The sequence below is a fragment of the Pectinophora gossypiella genome, chromosome 14 (genome assembly GCF_024362695.1).
Source record: "Pectinophora gossypiella chromosome 14, ilPecGoss1.1, whole genome shotgun sequence".
Taxonomy (NCBI): Eukaryota; Metazoa; Arthropoda; class Insecta; order Lepidoptera; family Gelechiidae; genus Pectinophora; species Pectinophora gossypiella.
The window spans coordinates 14,452,974-14,469,625 of record NC_065417.1 but is presented as its reverse complement, the minus strand read 5'-3'; the positions used below and the strand labels follow the sequence as shown (position 1 = coordinate 14,469,625).

Below are 16,652 nucleotides of genomic sequence, written 5' to 3'. Positions count from 1 at the left end.
ACGTCAAAAAGAGGGCGTGGAAGACCCCCCGCCACATGGTTAACGACGGTCCAAAAGGACCTGAAACAATTAGACCTGGACGCCAAACTGGCCCAAAACCGACCAACCTATAGAAATAGGATAAGGAGAGCCGACCCTGTATAAGCGGGACAAGGCTTAGGAAGAAGAAGAATCTCATATTATTTTTCGACTTATTTTAGAATTTTCTTTATGAATTAAGTAACAATGAGTACGACGTTTGACCGCTTTTATTGATGACGTCACAGGACTGTATTTCCATATAAACTCCAGAGAAAACTTTTGTTTTGACGTTTCGTAAAAAGTATCTCAGTTGAGTAGGTTTTCAAGTAACTTATTATAATTGTTCATATCATGCTGGCCTGTACGTAACATGAGTAGAGAATTCAGATCGAGTTTAATACTATTAATTAAGTTTTCAGTAACAGACCTGCCTTTACCGAAACTAATTTAATCATTATAGACAATTCAATAGTAAGGCGGTTATCACACGATGCGTTCGCACTCGCGGCCTGAACCAATCGCCATTTTTTTTAACGTGACTTATTTATTTAGCCTCTCCAACCCAACCCTAACGGGAAATAAGCATGAATGAAGCGTGACATAAGGTGTGTGAATGTAATGTGACCTATTTCAGTTTTTCCGCAGATAGCATTAACCACTTGGCCGGACAAACTAGGAGCGCTGTTGGCTCTCACCCGGTATAAAATTTGCCATTTTATAATGATGTATTGTTAGATATAGAAAATGAAAAACCTTGTAATCTTACGTTGACGTCATCTTAATTGAATAAATTGGTAAAAAGTTAGGATAAAAAAACGAAATAGCTACTTTAAACGGCTTTTTCTCGAAATGACATTTTGGCGCTTACGTATTTTTGCATTTTCAGTGACGATATACTATATTCATATGAAGCTTTGATTCTTTGCAGACGACCTCCACGCGACGGCCGACCTTGCGGTCGACCATCAGGGCTAACAAGCGCGACTTGATAAAATTATCGATCGATTCAATAGATTTTGTCGAAATCGATAAGTTTTTTTTCCCAACATGCGTGTCACGTGATTTTGTTCGTATTTTGATAGGACGGCATGACTTATTTGGGTTCACATATTAGCATCAAACGACATAATTGGGTCGTGTACTAGGTTTAAGACAATTTATAAAATGCTGATTACTAAATAAAGACAGATCTAAAAGTAATGAAAATTCTTTTTTTATCTTTTTTTCTATTTAACTTATTTATGAATTTTAATTAAGAGAAACGTAATAAATAAGTCCGACATTTTATCACGTTTTTCTATGACGTCACAGTTTTCTTTTGTCATACAAATTCCATAGTAATTTCACGTTTTGCCGTTTAGTAATCAGGACCCCAGTACCGACCCCGCCGGCGTGGTCGACGATTTCCCTCAATCAGCGCTTATCGCTATCGACACACTAGGGTCGATTATTTTTTTCAAATATAATTCTCAGACGACGCCCTGAGCTGAGGTTCGCGCCAACTGGGCACCCTCAGGCCTTTTTTATTATTTATTTATTCAATATCAAAAAAACAATTAAATCCTTATTAATAAAATAAGACGCTCCTCTAAACAGAAAACCCGTACAGGTTTATGCGAGGAGTGAATGAATGCGCTTAACTCGCTATACTATACTAACATGCGCCCAGATAATACTTCTTTAATTCTATTTTACATTGTTTAGTTCCTGCACACATGTCTGTGTGTAGCCCACAAGGCAATTTGTTTAAAATATCTGGTAGTAAGTATTCCCACTTCCTCATGCCATACACATTATTATATTTCGGTAGTTGGTACACAGGTAAATAAGATAGTTGACGCAAGCGACTTGATCCACTGGTCTTGGTTAGCATTTTGTCTTAAGCGTTGTACCGGGTTTGCCTTCAACGCTTCCCATTTGTCCGGCCAAGTAGTTAATGCCATCTGCGGCAAATCTACAACAATAAGTCGTGTGAAAAAAAAGGCGTTTAGTAAAAAGTAACTGATTTGCCGAGTTGGAAACTATTCTTTTATATCGCCAGAATCGATAAAATGACCGCGAGAAAATTTTATCACGTTGAGTACGTTAGCCCTACGTCGGGTGATAACCGCCTTAATATCCCCGATATAAATTCAAAGGGTAAAACTACACTTAACATTAATCCAGAACAAATTACATAGGCATAGACCGATAGGCTCACAGGCATGCCTTAGTTTAACTTTACTTTATAGTTAGGGTCGATCCCTTAAAACTTTGTTAATACTCTACTTGTAAGGAAAACTCTAAGGCCCGTCTTTTACTACCCTTTTTAACCCCCGACGCAAAAACGAAGGGGTGTTATAAGTTTGACGTATTTGTGTAAATGTGTATGTGTCTGTCTGTGGCATCGTAGCTCCCAAACGAATGATCCGATTTTAATGCGGTTTTTTTGTTTGAAAGGTTTATCAGTCGAGAGTGTTGTTAGCTATGTTTGGTGGAAATCGGTTCAGGTCTTCAAGGTCATCAGGTCGTTTGTTAGGTGTGATAGGAATGTATTGCAAGCATATATGGGATCTGACATTTGAAACACTAATATCTTCTGGAACCACTGAGCTAGTCTGCTGTTAGCGTACTTTTTTTGGTCGGGGTTATTTTATTTTTTTGAATTGAAGGCACTTTACAGCCCTACTAAAATCAATATAGTGAAAATATTGGTTTAATATTTATAAAAGCTTGTCACTGGCTTCTAGTTCCTAGGAACTACCCTAACCTAACCTAACCGCCTCCTTAGTCCAGTGGTTGAGCGTTGGGCTCACGATCCGGAGGTCCCGAGATCGAATCCCGGTAGGGACATATCACAAAAATCACTATGTGATCCGCGCTCTGTATTTCTTGAAAAAGCGCTTGTAAATAGGTACGTACATAAGTAAGTAATAGTCGAGTTGTCAAATTGGCTCTAACGTAGGTATATGAACAATAATTGCAAGCCTACTTTTAAATATTTTATCCTAAAGCGAATGAATACCCTTTACATTTCCAGTAGCAAATGAAAACATGAACTGAAAGCAGAATGCGCTGGGAATGAGCGGCGTAAACCGGAACCTTGGTTTAAAATTCAGACTGGTTATAGTTACGTGTTCCACTGAATAATAAACTAAAGTAAAATTAGTAATAAATAAATGATGGCCCCGATTCCTGCAGGCACCTCCTAATTTTACTTTAAGTTATACCTGTCATTTTCTTATCCGTCCAAAAGGAAAGGGACAGATGATTGACAGCTCTTAATTTTAGGAAGAATGAGTAAATGAATGAATAACCCGGGCGAATCAAAAAGGTATCTCACTTACTAGTGAGATACACACGGTTTGCTACTGCAAACCGTTTGACGTGTGCTGTCAACTTAATTCTGTCGGGTTATTAGCCAATGCAAAATTTTTATAGGATTGTTTTAGATTTGTGCTTAAAATTGACATGTGTTCCATAAATTTCATGCTTGTCAATTACCCGTCCCTTTCCTATTCGGCGGATAAGAAAATGACAGGTATAACTTAAAATAAAATTAGATGGTGTTTACAGGAATTAGCACCTATGAGAGTATAATTTCTCTATTAATTTAATAGAGATGAACCGCCTACAGCTTCAGCCGAATAGTCCCTTATTGTCCAGGTAGTAGCTACAGGCTATCATCAGTGACGTACCGTTCCTGCCAGGAATGTTCCTGAAGTGGGAACATAGGTACACTATAGGTAATAATATATAAATATACTAACCTGTTGATAGAACAGTTTTTCACCGCTCTGCTCACCCTGTACTAGTGCGAGCGCGATGTAGGCCGCGGTCAGAATTCCGGACATTCCAAGGGCTATGGAACGCGCTATAGGCATCATTGTATGCACCATCTGTGGACAATAGAGTAGAATAGAAATCATTTATTTTAGATATAAGTATGTATTGGTACATAGTAGGAGTGAAAATAATAATTAAACCTTATTTCTAAAAAGGGACGTCAGCTCAGCAATATGTTGTGACACTTCGACATTGAGGGAGAGCAACAACGCTGATTTTCAGCTGTGCCCCAAATACATAAACACATTGATGGATAACATGTTATTATAGTAACCATAAACATGCCAACTATAGAAAGTGCAGATATAAGGGGGGCTAAAATGGCCACATCGAAGCAATTCATCTAAGAAAGCAATATTGCAATTTGACATTCGCGCATGTAAAAGTAAGTGCGCAATGCTAACAAATGTCAAATAGCAATATTGCTTTTTTAGATGAATTGCTTCGATGTTGGCATTTTAACCCCCAAGGCGACTTTTGTTTTTTTTCTAATTTGAAAGTTTTTAGTGACGTCATTAGAAGGATTTCGCGCGTAATTTTACTGGATGACATTAGAATTTTTCAAATAAAAAGGTGCCGATTAACTTATAAGTCCACTCTTCGCCTCTTTACATAGCAGCTTTCGGCCGACGATCCGTGCTTCGGACGGCTCGTTAAGCCGTTGGTCTCGGTTGCTATTTACTGATGTAAGTGAGTAATCGTTACATAAACCATGTCAGGGGCGTTTGGCGGCTCAATAATAACCCTGCCACCAGATAAGAAGAAGCGAAAGCAAAACGATAAGAAGAAGAAGCTTTCGGCCATTTAAGATTAACGTAAAACCCAGAGGGGTGCGGTTAGCGCCTAATACGAATTGGTGCGGGGCAAAGAGTTACCGGTCTATATTCGTAAGACCGAATGTCCTTTTACAATCTGAAAATCACTGCCTTAGGAGGTTATAGTATTATTAGGTATTTATTCTACGGTTGTTGTGATTAAGACCATGGTTCTGAGTTCTGAGTTGATATCAAGTGGAATTTACCGTCGCAAAAGTATGGAATTGAAAATAATTTTTAAAAGCTCTAAAATTTTCATGAATTTTCTGATGGGAAATTCCACTTTATGTCAATTCAGAATCATAATCTGAATCATCTCCCTCGGTTATCGTTGTGGCTACCTGTACTGTAAGTACTTGTACGGTGGGAAAGTGTCGTCGAAACGAAAACTTTGAGGAATGATTCAGATCATGATTCTGAGGTGATATGCAAAATCAATCCATTATTTTCAGTTTCATACTTTTGCGACGAAACATTCCACTTGATATCAACTCAGAATCATGATTATCCCTCAAAGTTTTCGTTACGATGTCGGTAACTTCCAGTATACACACACATAACTACAGCTAACTACTATATGACTACAGGTAAGTATTTCGTGAAATACAAACAACACTCGTAAGCGCTTCAGAACTTAAAGCCAAGCTCTTGCATCGATAAATGCAATCAATTTGCAGAACAATGCAAAGTAATAAAACCACAAGGGGATGGCAATCTGCATGCAACGCCTCCCACTGACGCTATACTAGGAAAAAAAGCAATTTTCTAATTTAGGGTTCCGTGATGAAATTGAAAAAATTTTATTGTTGTGGCCTATGAAGATATACGTTTATATTATTCTTCTTCTTCTAATCCTTTTACTCTTGTTGGGATATAAGGCTCGAATAAAAGATTTTCACTCCTCGCGATCCTTTGCAGCCTCTGTAGCTTGCTCCAATGACATGTCGAGAGTTTTTAACTCTCGATCAACCGAGCATCGCTATTTCTCTTTGGGTCGCCCCCTTTTGCGTTTATATTATTAAAATTCATAAAGGACAACCTGTTTTACGTTATGAACTAACAATAAATGATGGTCTGATAAAACTATCGTCACATGCCTGTACTAAAACTGACTATGAGGGAGCGAAATCAAAGATGACCAACTCAGTATTAACGTATAATAATGAGTAAAAGAACACAAAATTATAATAATGTAAAAAACCTTACTTTACGCCCCCGTTGCTATGCGGCATAATCATCAATACCTAGGCAACGGGGGTTGCCAGATCTGACGTCAACACTGACTACATGTTGTAATTACTTCAACGACATTGGAATTGCAACTGTAGGTAAATGTTTTGAGAAAGGATCAATAACCGTCCGAAGCCACGTTTTTAACGTGACAGATCACGTTAAAAAGTAGCATTCCAGTACGCAACTTCGTATTACTGCATTTTCCATCTCACCCCAGGCAAAGTAGCCAAACTGTGGCAAATCTACAATTATTATTATTATTAGCCTGTATGATCCCACTGCTGAGCAAAGGCCTCCCCATGTCTTTCCAAGTATACCAATCTACAATAATTTACATTAAAAAAAGAATCATGTACGGAACACTCTTGTTGCTTGCGAGAATTGTACTTGCTTTCTTTTTCTTTTATTGCATTCATAAATGGATTACGACAACTGCTAGGTACACGAATGGGTGGGAATGGAAATATTCTGCAATCTACATTTAAAATTAATATGTGTAGCTATTTTTAAAAGGATATTTTTATCGATACCATGACTGGAAAGTGCTGCTCGGAGAACGCATGACTTACTTCGCCCTCATCATCATCAGCCCATTAACGTCCCCACTGCAGGGGCACGGGCCTTCCCTATGGATGGATAGGGAGGTCGGGCCTTAAACCACCACGCGGGCCCAGTGCGGATTGTTGGTTATTAACGCCTGCTAATGCAACCGGTACCAACGGCTTAACGTGCCTTCCGAAGCACGGAGGAGCTTGAGATGAAAACTTTTTTTTGTGGTCACCCACCCTATGACCGGCCTTTGCGAAAGTTGTTTAACTTCAACAATCGCAGACCGAGCGCGTTTACCGCTGCGCCACCGAGCTCCTCCGTGTATTCTGTAAACCACTGATTTCGATTTTTGGGGGTTATTACACCTACCTGTGCGACAGGCTACATGCGTCAAGGTCACGGGTGGTTACTATGGTTACTCTTCACCAACTCCCGGTTCTTACCTTTTGTAATTTAAATTAAACACAGAATGTTCCATCAAATTTTTAATTAATAGTAATTTGGCATTTAACTCGATTAGTTTTATTCTATTTGATTTTGGTTACCTAATTGAGTCAAACAAGGGTCTGTTTACGTAGGAACAATTTCATTAACCGCACTACTTCATTTAATATTTGTAAGGATTCCTATTTAGATTAAATTAGTTCGGCTATAGAGCGAATAAATGAAATATTAACGAAACCTTTAATCTGAACTGATTTGTTCCTTGACAAGCGGACTTGGTCTCCTTTCAAAACCCGCTCCTCGAAATCTTATTATGAACTCTCAAAAGATTAAACTGTAAACGTTGCTACATTTTAAGCTCTCATTAGAACTAATCTCCTAAGCGCTTTCCGCTAGAAGTTTACCTTTTTGGTGTACATTTTCTAAACGCTTAGGTACTTGGAATAGAAGAAAAAGGTTGGAAGGGCCAAGTGAGCGCGAAACGCGCGCCATACAAGTATGAGCAAATAGTTCATACTTCAAATTTGCATTCCACTCGGCCGCAAACTTTACGACACACGGAGCTCCGCGATAGTATATTAAAAAGCCGTTTTGTACATTATAAACTGCAGGGCAAAATATCGACTATCATGCAATGAGATCCCTTTTTGTCGCGGAAAAGCTAAAATTCTTAGTATGATCGGCTATTCACAAAAAAATACTTTGTAAGTATGCAGTATTTTACGAAAAGTAACGATAAAATTGCAGCCTATTATATGTATAACATTATACATTGCCGGAGCTCGGTGGCGCAGCGGTAAACGCGCTCGGTTTGCGATTGTTGAAGTTAAGCAGCTTTCGCAAAGGCCGGTCATAGGATGGGTGACCACAAAAAAAAGTTTCATCTCGAGCTCCTCCTTGCTTCGGAAGGCACGTTAAGACGTTGGTCCCGGCTGAATTAGCAGTCGTTAATAACCATCAATCCGCACTGGGCCCGCGTGATGGTTTAAGGTCCAATCCATCCATAGGGAAGGCCCGTGCCCCAGCAGTGGGGACGTTAATGGGTTGATGATGATGATACATTGCCGGTAAACTGGCTATGGAATAAGAGTTATCATAGTTATCTGTTTGCAGGCGTAGTAAGTGAAAGAGCGTGGGGTTGAACCGGCGATAGCGGTTGGCATATAAAATGCGCGTAGGGCCTTTCCATTCTCTTTCTTTTCTATTCCGTGACTTATAATAAATACCCTTTTTTTAAACATTTACCACTTAGCACAGTTCGCCCTTTATAGACGGCGATACGGCTCACCACCCAGTGTGTTGGGTATCAAATTAAAGGGCTTAATTTGCATATATAACAAGCTATTACTTGCTGGTTTTCTTGTATTAACTCGATATTGAAGGTGAATTGATAACATGAGTGCTTAGACATGTTCCGGATAGGTTTTATCTCCAAATCGTGCATAAAACACGTAGGTATCCGAAGCACGTTATGTTAACAAATAATACCCAAAAAATAATATAAATAAAAATATAAACGTGATTTTTCCGTAGTCGGGTTTTAGTTTTATGTAAGATTTTTTTATGTGGTAAATAAATTAGCCAAGAACCAAGAAGAGCTTACATGGAACAGATTAAAGAGAAGGCGAACGTCGTGTCTTATAAGGAGGTGAAGGAATTGATCTTTGATAGACAAGAATGGAGAATGCTACACCGACAAGAGCGTGGCTCTTAAATTAGTGATGAAATTAATGAGCAACAATTAATATATGGAACCCGTTTAGTGCAAATTCGACGTCCTATTAGCCGGTTTATTGAAATAAGATGACCCAAAAGCGGAGTTATTACAGACTTCTTGTCAGAGTTCACCTCTGTAATTAACCGTTTCAAAATTGTAAATTATTTCCTGGCCGCCTTGATTAAAGTCCGCGAACTCAGAAGGAACTTGCCATATAATACGGTACAGGGGGTTAAAATGGCCACATCGAAGCAATTCATCTAAGAAAGCAATATTGCAATTTGACATTTGCGCATATAACAGTAAGTGCGCAATGCAAACAAATGTCAAATGGTGTTCCAATAAGAGTAATACTCGTATTCCAAGCGCTTTAGAGGAATATTCCGAGCGCCAACTTTCTCCAGACTTCGACGGAAAGGACATGCCGAGGTTTTTCTTGTAAGTACTTAGCTTCTTTTCCCCGGCTATACAGGTTGTGAGAAGTTGCAGTAGTTTTAGGCGGATGAAACGTTCGTTATTTAAAAATGACGATTCAAAGTGTAACGGTATTCTTTTTTAATTTGAATTAAAAAAGCTACCGGAAGTCATAGGGCTATTGTTTCGACTTAGAGGCCTATTTTACTAGGACACCTCAGTGTTTTGTGTTACTGATAGATAGATAGATAGATACCCTACTGTGGCGCACCATGATTTCCCAGTGAGACAGGGTACTAGGACTATAAGTAGGTAAAGGTGTATTTAAATATATTCAGTGCCTTAAAAAAAAACGACCTCCGTGGTCTAGTGGTTGAGCGTTGGGCTCACGATCCGGAGGTCCCGGCTTCGAATCCCGGTAGGGACATATCACAAAAATCACTTTGTGATTCCTAGTTTGCTTAGGACATTACAGGCTGATCACCTGATTGTCCAAAAAGTAAGATGATCCGTCCTTCGGAAGGCACGTTAAGCCGTTGGTCCCTGTTACTACTTACTGATGTAAGTATGTAGTCGTTATATAACCCATGTCAGGGGCTGGCGGCTCAATAATAACCCTGACACCAGGGTTGATGAGGTTGGTGATTCCTCACAACCCACACGATAGAAAAAGTGCCTTAAAAAATGCAGGAACAACGAATTCTCGTGCCTGGCACCAAGATTTCGTTCGTTGAACCGGAATATAATTTATTTCTCTACAATTTTGAAACGAAGAATATTGAACGAATTTTTTTTTTTTTTTTTTCTGTAGCCTAATCAATGTCCCACTGCTGGGCAAAGGCCTCCCCCTTCTCTTTCCAACCCTCCCTGTCCTGGGCATCGTTCCGCCAGGTGTGCCGGAAGGCGTCCAGCTCGTCCCTCCACCGTCGTCGTGGTCTACCTCGACGTCGACGACCCTGTGGGGCCCAATCAGTTGTAATTTTGGCCCACTTTTCCGGATGCATACGGCAGACATGTCCCGCCCATTCCCACTTCAGTTTAGCGGATTTTTCTCCGACATCTGCCACTTGAGTTTTGGAGCGCAGTGTCGTGTTTCTAACGCGATCGATCAGTTTAACACCTAATATACTGCGCTCCATAGCCCGCTGGCAAACCTTGAGTCTGGACTTTTGATGTTTGGTCAGGGACCATGTTTGCGCACCATAGGTGAGGATAGGCAATATGCACATGTCAATGAGTTTCCGCTTGAGACATATCGGGAGGTCACCTTTCATTAGCTCCTTCATGGACCAGAAACTCTTCCAGGCATTTTGAATGCGTCTTTCCACTTCTTTGTCTTGCCTGTTTTCGAAGGACGTTATCTGACCCAGGTAGATATACTCGTCAACATAGTGCAATATTTGCCCATCCAATTCTATTTTTATCTTAGTGCTGTTGGTCATAATTTGTGTTTTTGATCGATTCATCTTAAGTCCAACCTCAAGGCTCGCCTCGTTTAGCTCGTCCAGCATAATCTCGAGCTCTTTGGCTGAAGTGGAGAACAGGACGATGTCATCTGCAAATCTTAGGTTGGTGAGTAAGGTGAGGTTAGGAATTGAACGAATAAACAATCAAAATTCTCGGAGACTTAATAGTCTATTAGTACCTATTTAAATTCCGGAAAACTCATTTAGATAAGCGTTTTAATTTCTTCCTAAATGTAGATTCCTTCAATTCATTTCAACTCTTAAAGTGTCTTAAAGTTATTTATCTCGTTCACAAGTTTTTAACTTTATAAGATAATGGTGTAAATGCTCACGATCTGGAGGTCCGCGTTCGATTCCCGATGGGGACATTGTCGAAATCACTTTGTGAGACTGTCCTTTGTTTGGTAAGGACTTTTCAAGCTTGTGCTGATTTTCCGAAAAAGTAAGATGATTCCGTGCTTCGGAGGGCACGTTACGCCGTTGGTCCCGGCTATTAGCCATAAAATCACCTCCACCAACCCGCATTGGAGCAGCGTGGTGGTATATGCTCCTTCCGGTTGATAGTGGAGAGGCCTGTGCCCAGCAGTGGGACGTATATAGGCTGTTTATGTATGTATGATGTATATGAAGTGTAAAGGCCATTAAAAGGAAACTTTTGAATCAGTAGACAGTTTGACAGTTACAAATTTGGAGTCTGGTAGCATAATTTTGTTTGTGGCTTCAGAAATTCACCAGCTAAGGTGACCACGAGACGGGAATACAGTGGGGTCATGTGCGCTGATAATATAGTTATGATGATGACCTCGATGAGGTTTATCGCAGGTTGTCTAAATAACTGGCAATATGGAATTAAAGACTATTTCGCAAAACGACAAGTTACCAAGTCAAGTCAAGGTGACAAGTGATCAAGTTAAGTTTAGGGTTAGTTAGTTTGGTAGTCTACATCAAGTTTACCTAGAGTAACTGTAGGTTTTATCAACTCTGTAAGTATATTATATTTTTGATTATATCTCTAGAGGCGAACGACTGACAGTTCAGCGGCAGAATGTGTCGTGGCTCTATGGTCTCAGACATAGATGAGTCATAGACATTGATGTATTAATAATATTAATGGGGGATTTTTTTTATTATTTTTTTAAATTTTATCCTACCTGCTAGATAGATGGCGCTGGACTTAGTAGGTTACTGCATGGAACGGAACGTTATATTATTTGTGTTTTTCTTTTTGAAATCATAAAACGAAATGTACATGTTACATTGATTATGTTTTGACATAAACAAATAATGAGGAAATAAAACAGAATCTAATCAAAATCTCCAGAGAGAGTAAAAACAAGAAGATAAGTCTTTGTCTCATTTATTTTTATCCTAAATTAAATAAAAGTTTTTTTTCTATCATTGGCAGTGACCCAGTAATGTAGATGTTAAGCGCCATCTGACGAGGTCTTGAGAACTATTTTTATTTTTAAATTCTAAAAAAGAAAATTTCCCATTAACCATAGACGAAAAAGGAAGCCGTAACTCGTGGTTTGTTCCTCTCAAGCTTAACGTATATTTTTTGTCGAAAACTGTACCTTGATCCTAGCACTTCACTTCTGCTAGAATAAAGTGAGCCTCAGGAGTAGAAGCGGCGCAAGAACTCAGTCTCTCTTTATTTAAGAGCTGCGCTCTTGTCGGTGGAGTAATCGCCATTCCTCTCTTCTTCCCGCCAAATCCTTCACCTCCTGATACGACACGACCTGCACCTTTTCTTTTATTTGTTTCATAAATATTCCCCTAGGTCTACCCCTTCCTCAAGATCTCAGTAGGTAGTCCAAAACAGTAGTATATGAACACCTCCCGCGACACCTTTCTGTTTTAATAAAAGGACAGACGCGCAGATATGCAAATAGGTAATTATGCCAGTCCCCCGTCTCGGTTAAACGAGCATGTTTTATTTAGACTGCCGCGCCATAGTACAAATATAACAGTAAGCTAAATGGATGGAACGGTTCTAAAAATTAACGAAAGAGACTTGTGAGTACAACCTTATTTACAGCAAAGGGAACTGTGGTCCGTTGCGACGTTGTTCGTTCATCGTTGAATATAAATATGTACTTACAGGGTGTAAGTGACATCATAACGAAAACTTTGAGGGATTTTTCAAACCATGATTCTGAATTTATATCAAATTAATTTTCCGTTGCAAAAGTATGGAACTGAAAATAATTAAAAACCACACAAAATTCCACTTGATATCAACTCAGAATCATGGTCTGAATCATCCCACTCAGTATTTGTTACGGTATCACTTACAGCCATATTATGTACTTGTACGGAGTGTAAGTGAAATCATAAAGAATACTAAGGGATATCACTCAGCTCATTATTCTGAGTTAATATAAAGTGAAAGTTTTCATCGCAAAGGTAGCAATTGAAAATAATTAAAAATGAACACAAAATATCACGAATTTTGCGACAGAAAATTCCACATGATATTAACTCAGAATCATGGCCTGAATCATACCCCTCAGTATTCTATATATAACCCTTTATAATATAAATCTCAACGATATGACACCTGACGCATCGGTGTGGCAACACCTGTGTGCCCTGGGATTAAAGAAACTTAACTATACACTACTCATACGTTCAGTGCAGTCAGAAGTCGACAAAGGATCACGTCCGTTCATAGTAAATCGAACCCACGACAAAGAATCAAAAGCGTACATGCATAAAAGTCATGTTTATTTTCGCTCTACGAAGCTAACTAACTGTTCTCTCTGCACTATGTCTGCACAGTGGGAAGTTTGTCTCATAATCTGTTGAGCTTTGTTTATTACAAACTTTTATTTTCTGAGGTTTATGACGTAGGAATCACGAAGCTTTTTAAAACTAGATTTTATGTGAAGTGCGTAATATTTCGTACGCGATTGTATTGCAAACTATACCTGTAGGTTGGAGGGTGTTAGTGACATCGTAACAAATACTGAGGAGGGTGATTCAGCTGTTATTCTTAGTTAATATCAAGTGGAATTTTCCATCGCAATACACAATTTTTTTATGAATTTTCCGACTGAAAATTTCACTTGATATCAACTCAGAATCATGGTCTGAACCATCCCCCTCAGTATTCGTTACAGTGTCACAAACACCCATACCTACTAGTACGGCTACATGTATGTACTTGTACGGAGTGTTAGTGACATCGTAACGAATACTGAGAGGGATAATTCAGCTCATTAATATCACGTGGAATTTTCTATCACAAAAGTATCTATAGAATTGAAAATAATTTAAAAAAACTAAAAAAACATGAATTTTGCGACGGAAAATTCCACTTGATATTAACTCAGAATCATGGTCTGAATCATCCCCCTCAGTATTCGTTACGATGTCCCACATTGATGTAGACACATTGACCTGGTGTAGTCCGGTACCGGGGTTCGAATCCGCGCTCCCAATTTGAGTTTTTTTTTTATGAAAAAGCACTTGGTTTTTGACTGGGTCAGCAAAACACGTTTAAAGATCCTACGTTTAAATCTATACATTCACCTGACTCTACTTAAAAAGCATGACTTTCATTTTATTAAACAATTTACTTACTTACCATGTCTTCTCTTTGTAAAATATGTTTGGTTTATTTAAGTCTATTAATCTTAATCCTGAGGCTTTGTAACGCGATATGAAAGGTCACTGAGTATCAGAACCGAAAATAAATAATAGGCTTCAAAACATCTCGTAGATAGGTATTTGTAATAATGAATATTTATTAAAATAGAATAATATAAATCTAACAGCCTCCATGGTCTAGTGGTTAGGGCGTTTGGCTCACGATCTGGAGGCCCGGGTTCGATTCCCGATGGGGACATTGTCGAAATCACATTGTGAGACTGTCCTTTGTTTGGTAAGGACTTTTCAGGCTTGAATCACCTGATTGTCCGAAAAAGTAAGATGATTCCGTGCTTCGGAGGGCACGTTAAGCCGTTGGTTCCGGCTATTAGCCGTAAAAATACCTCCACCAACCCGAGAGGTGGTTGAGAGGTGGATTACTAACCTCTTTAACCCTGGTGTGAAGGTTACTATTGAGCCGCCAAAAGCCCCTGACATAACTCATGTAACGACTACTTACTTACATCAGTAAGTAGTAACCGGGGCCAACGGCTTAACGTGCCTTCCGAAGTACGGATCATTTTACTTTTGGACAATCCGGTGATCAGCCTGTAATGTCCTAACCAAACTAGGGATCACAAAGTAATATTTGTGATATTTCCCCGCCGGGGTTCGAACCCGGGACATCACGCAGGAGGATATGATGAGCGCTGCAGATAGCGCCATACTTGTTGCCAAGTTTTGGGCCGACACTATTTAGTTTGCCATCGACACGATAAGGAGAAGATAGAATATTTTCCCTCACAATTTCTCGTTAGGCTTCATTGACCCTTAATTTACAGTCATTGTGAATGTTTAAACCTTACTAAGCGTTCTCAGGTGTGCCAACATAAACTTTCTCACGGTCGAAAGTTTCTTAGGTACCCAAATGCGGTCTACCTATGTAAACCATCTACGAAATTCAAATGGTTATATTTATCTCTTGTTTCAAAGGGAGCCCAGTTGGTAGAACGCTTGCCTCACACTTTGAGGTCGCAGGTTCGAATCCAGCACAGGCCTAAGTCGAATTTGTTTTCGAATTCATGTTTGGATCATAAATGATCAGAGGTATGTGATCTAACCAGTATTGGGCTGGCTTTCCCTTCGCGGGTTGGAAGGTCAGACAGGCAGTCGCTTCTGTAAAAAACCGGATGTATCAAATCTTCAGGTTAGGTAAGCGGACCCCGTGAATAACGGGATAATGCTAGAAAGATGGATGGTTTGTAGTTATTTATAACACTTTTAATAATAATGAGATTTGAAAAATTCCTGTCAGAAAATCATGTAGCATAATACATCATGTTATCAAAGGCACCTTTCACGCTTACTCCCGCTTCACCAAATCTTACCTACCTAAGGAACTTATATAGAATTATAGTAAGTTTTTACTACAAAATCACTACATAGTATAAAACAAAGTCGCTTTTTATGTCCCTTAATCCCTATGTACGCTTAAATCTTTAAAACTACGTAACGGATTTTGATGCAGTTTTTTTAATAGATAGAGTGATTCAAGAGGAAGGTTTATATGTATAATAACATCCATTAAATAATGGAAAAATACTGTTATTTCTGAGGGTTTTTAATGTGATGTCGTATATAATTTCATTTTTTCCTCAGCATTGCACCCGAGTGAAGCCGGGGCGGGTCGCTAGTGTTAGATAATACAAAGGTACTCACCAATATGAGAGCAAACAGTGGCAGCGGCGCATGATGCGTGGCCAGCAATGTCCCGCTGCCGAGACACAGTGTGACGAGCACGGAGCCCATCAGCGCGAACGCCTCCCACTCCGGCGCAGCTGGCAGCAGCGCAAGCGCTAGCACTACTGACAGCACGAACGTTATCACTGATAGTGATGATATTGACTTCACTTGCGTTGGTAGCTCCTGCAACAACAAAAAGAAAATTTGTTAAAATAAATAATACACTTGCTTCGGCAGTAAGTACATATATAAAATTGGAAAGATACAGAGTAGATTAGCATGGCGCCTGCGCAGGGATGACACGCAAAATTGTTAAGCGTTTCAAACTTTTTAGACGTAAGGTAAGAGGTAAACCACTACCTTATTTATCCCTAAAAACGTAGCATAGAGAATGCTACACCGACAAGAGCGTAGCTCTTAAATTAATAATGATGATGAAATAATACACAGAATTAGTCTTCTATCGTATGGGTTGTGAGGTGAATACTAACCCCATCATCCCAGGGTTATTATTGAGCTGCCATGGGCCCCTGACATGACTCATGTAACGACTACGTACTTACATAATATATAAAATTAGGAGGTGTCTGCAGGAATCGGGGCCAATGTGAGAGTGTATATTATGTATGTAAGTGTGTACAAAATCACGGGACTGATGGTCAGTCTTGCTATAAACTCCAGACTTAATCTGACGTTAAGTGGCCCGGACTTTTATTGGGCTATCGCGAGCCATTCCACTGGACTGAAGACATTAAGGACAATTATTGAGTTCCAAATTCAACTCTGCCAGTAATTGCCTCCTCGTGCAATTCGTATGTCAGTAAGTTTTTACTA

At 39.4% G+C, this 16,652-nt stretch overlaps 1 protein-coding gene and 1 non-coding gene across 2 annotated transcripts in view; one reads left to right on the top strand and one right to left on the bottom strand.

Moving 5' to 3' along the window:
• Positions 1-16,652, bottom strand: part of LOC126372724 (adenylate cyclase type 2-like) — a 201,439-nt gene that overhangs the window by 144,482 nt on the left and 40,305 nt on the right. Inside the window, 2 exon segments of the mRNA XM_050018582.1 lie at positions 3,771-3,899; positions 15,795-16,001. Of these exon segments, the coding sequence (XP_049874539.1) occupies positions 3,771-3,899; positions 15,795-16,001 (336 nt within the window).
• On the top strand, positions 16,042-16,149 carry LOC126372903 (U6 spliceosomal RNA). Its single transcript, XR_007567243.1, has one exon. It is a non-coding gene; the product is annotated as a U6 spliceosomal RNA (small nuclear RNA).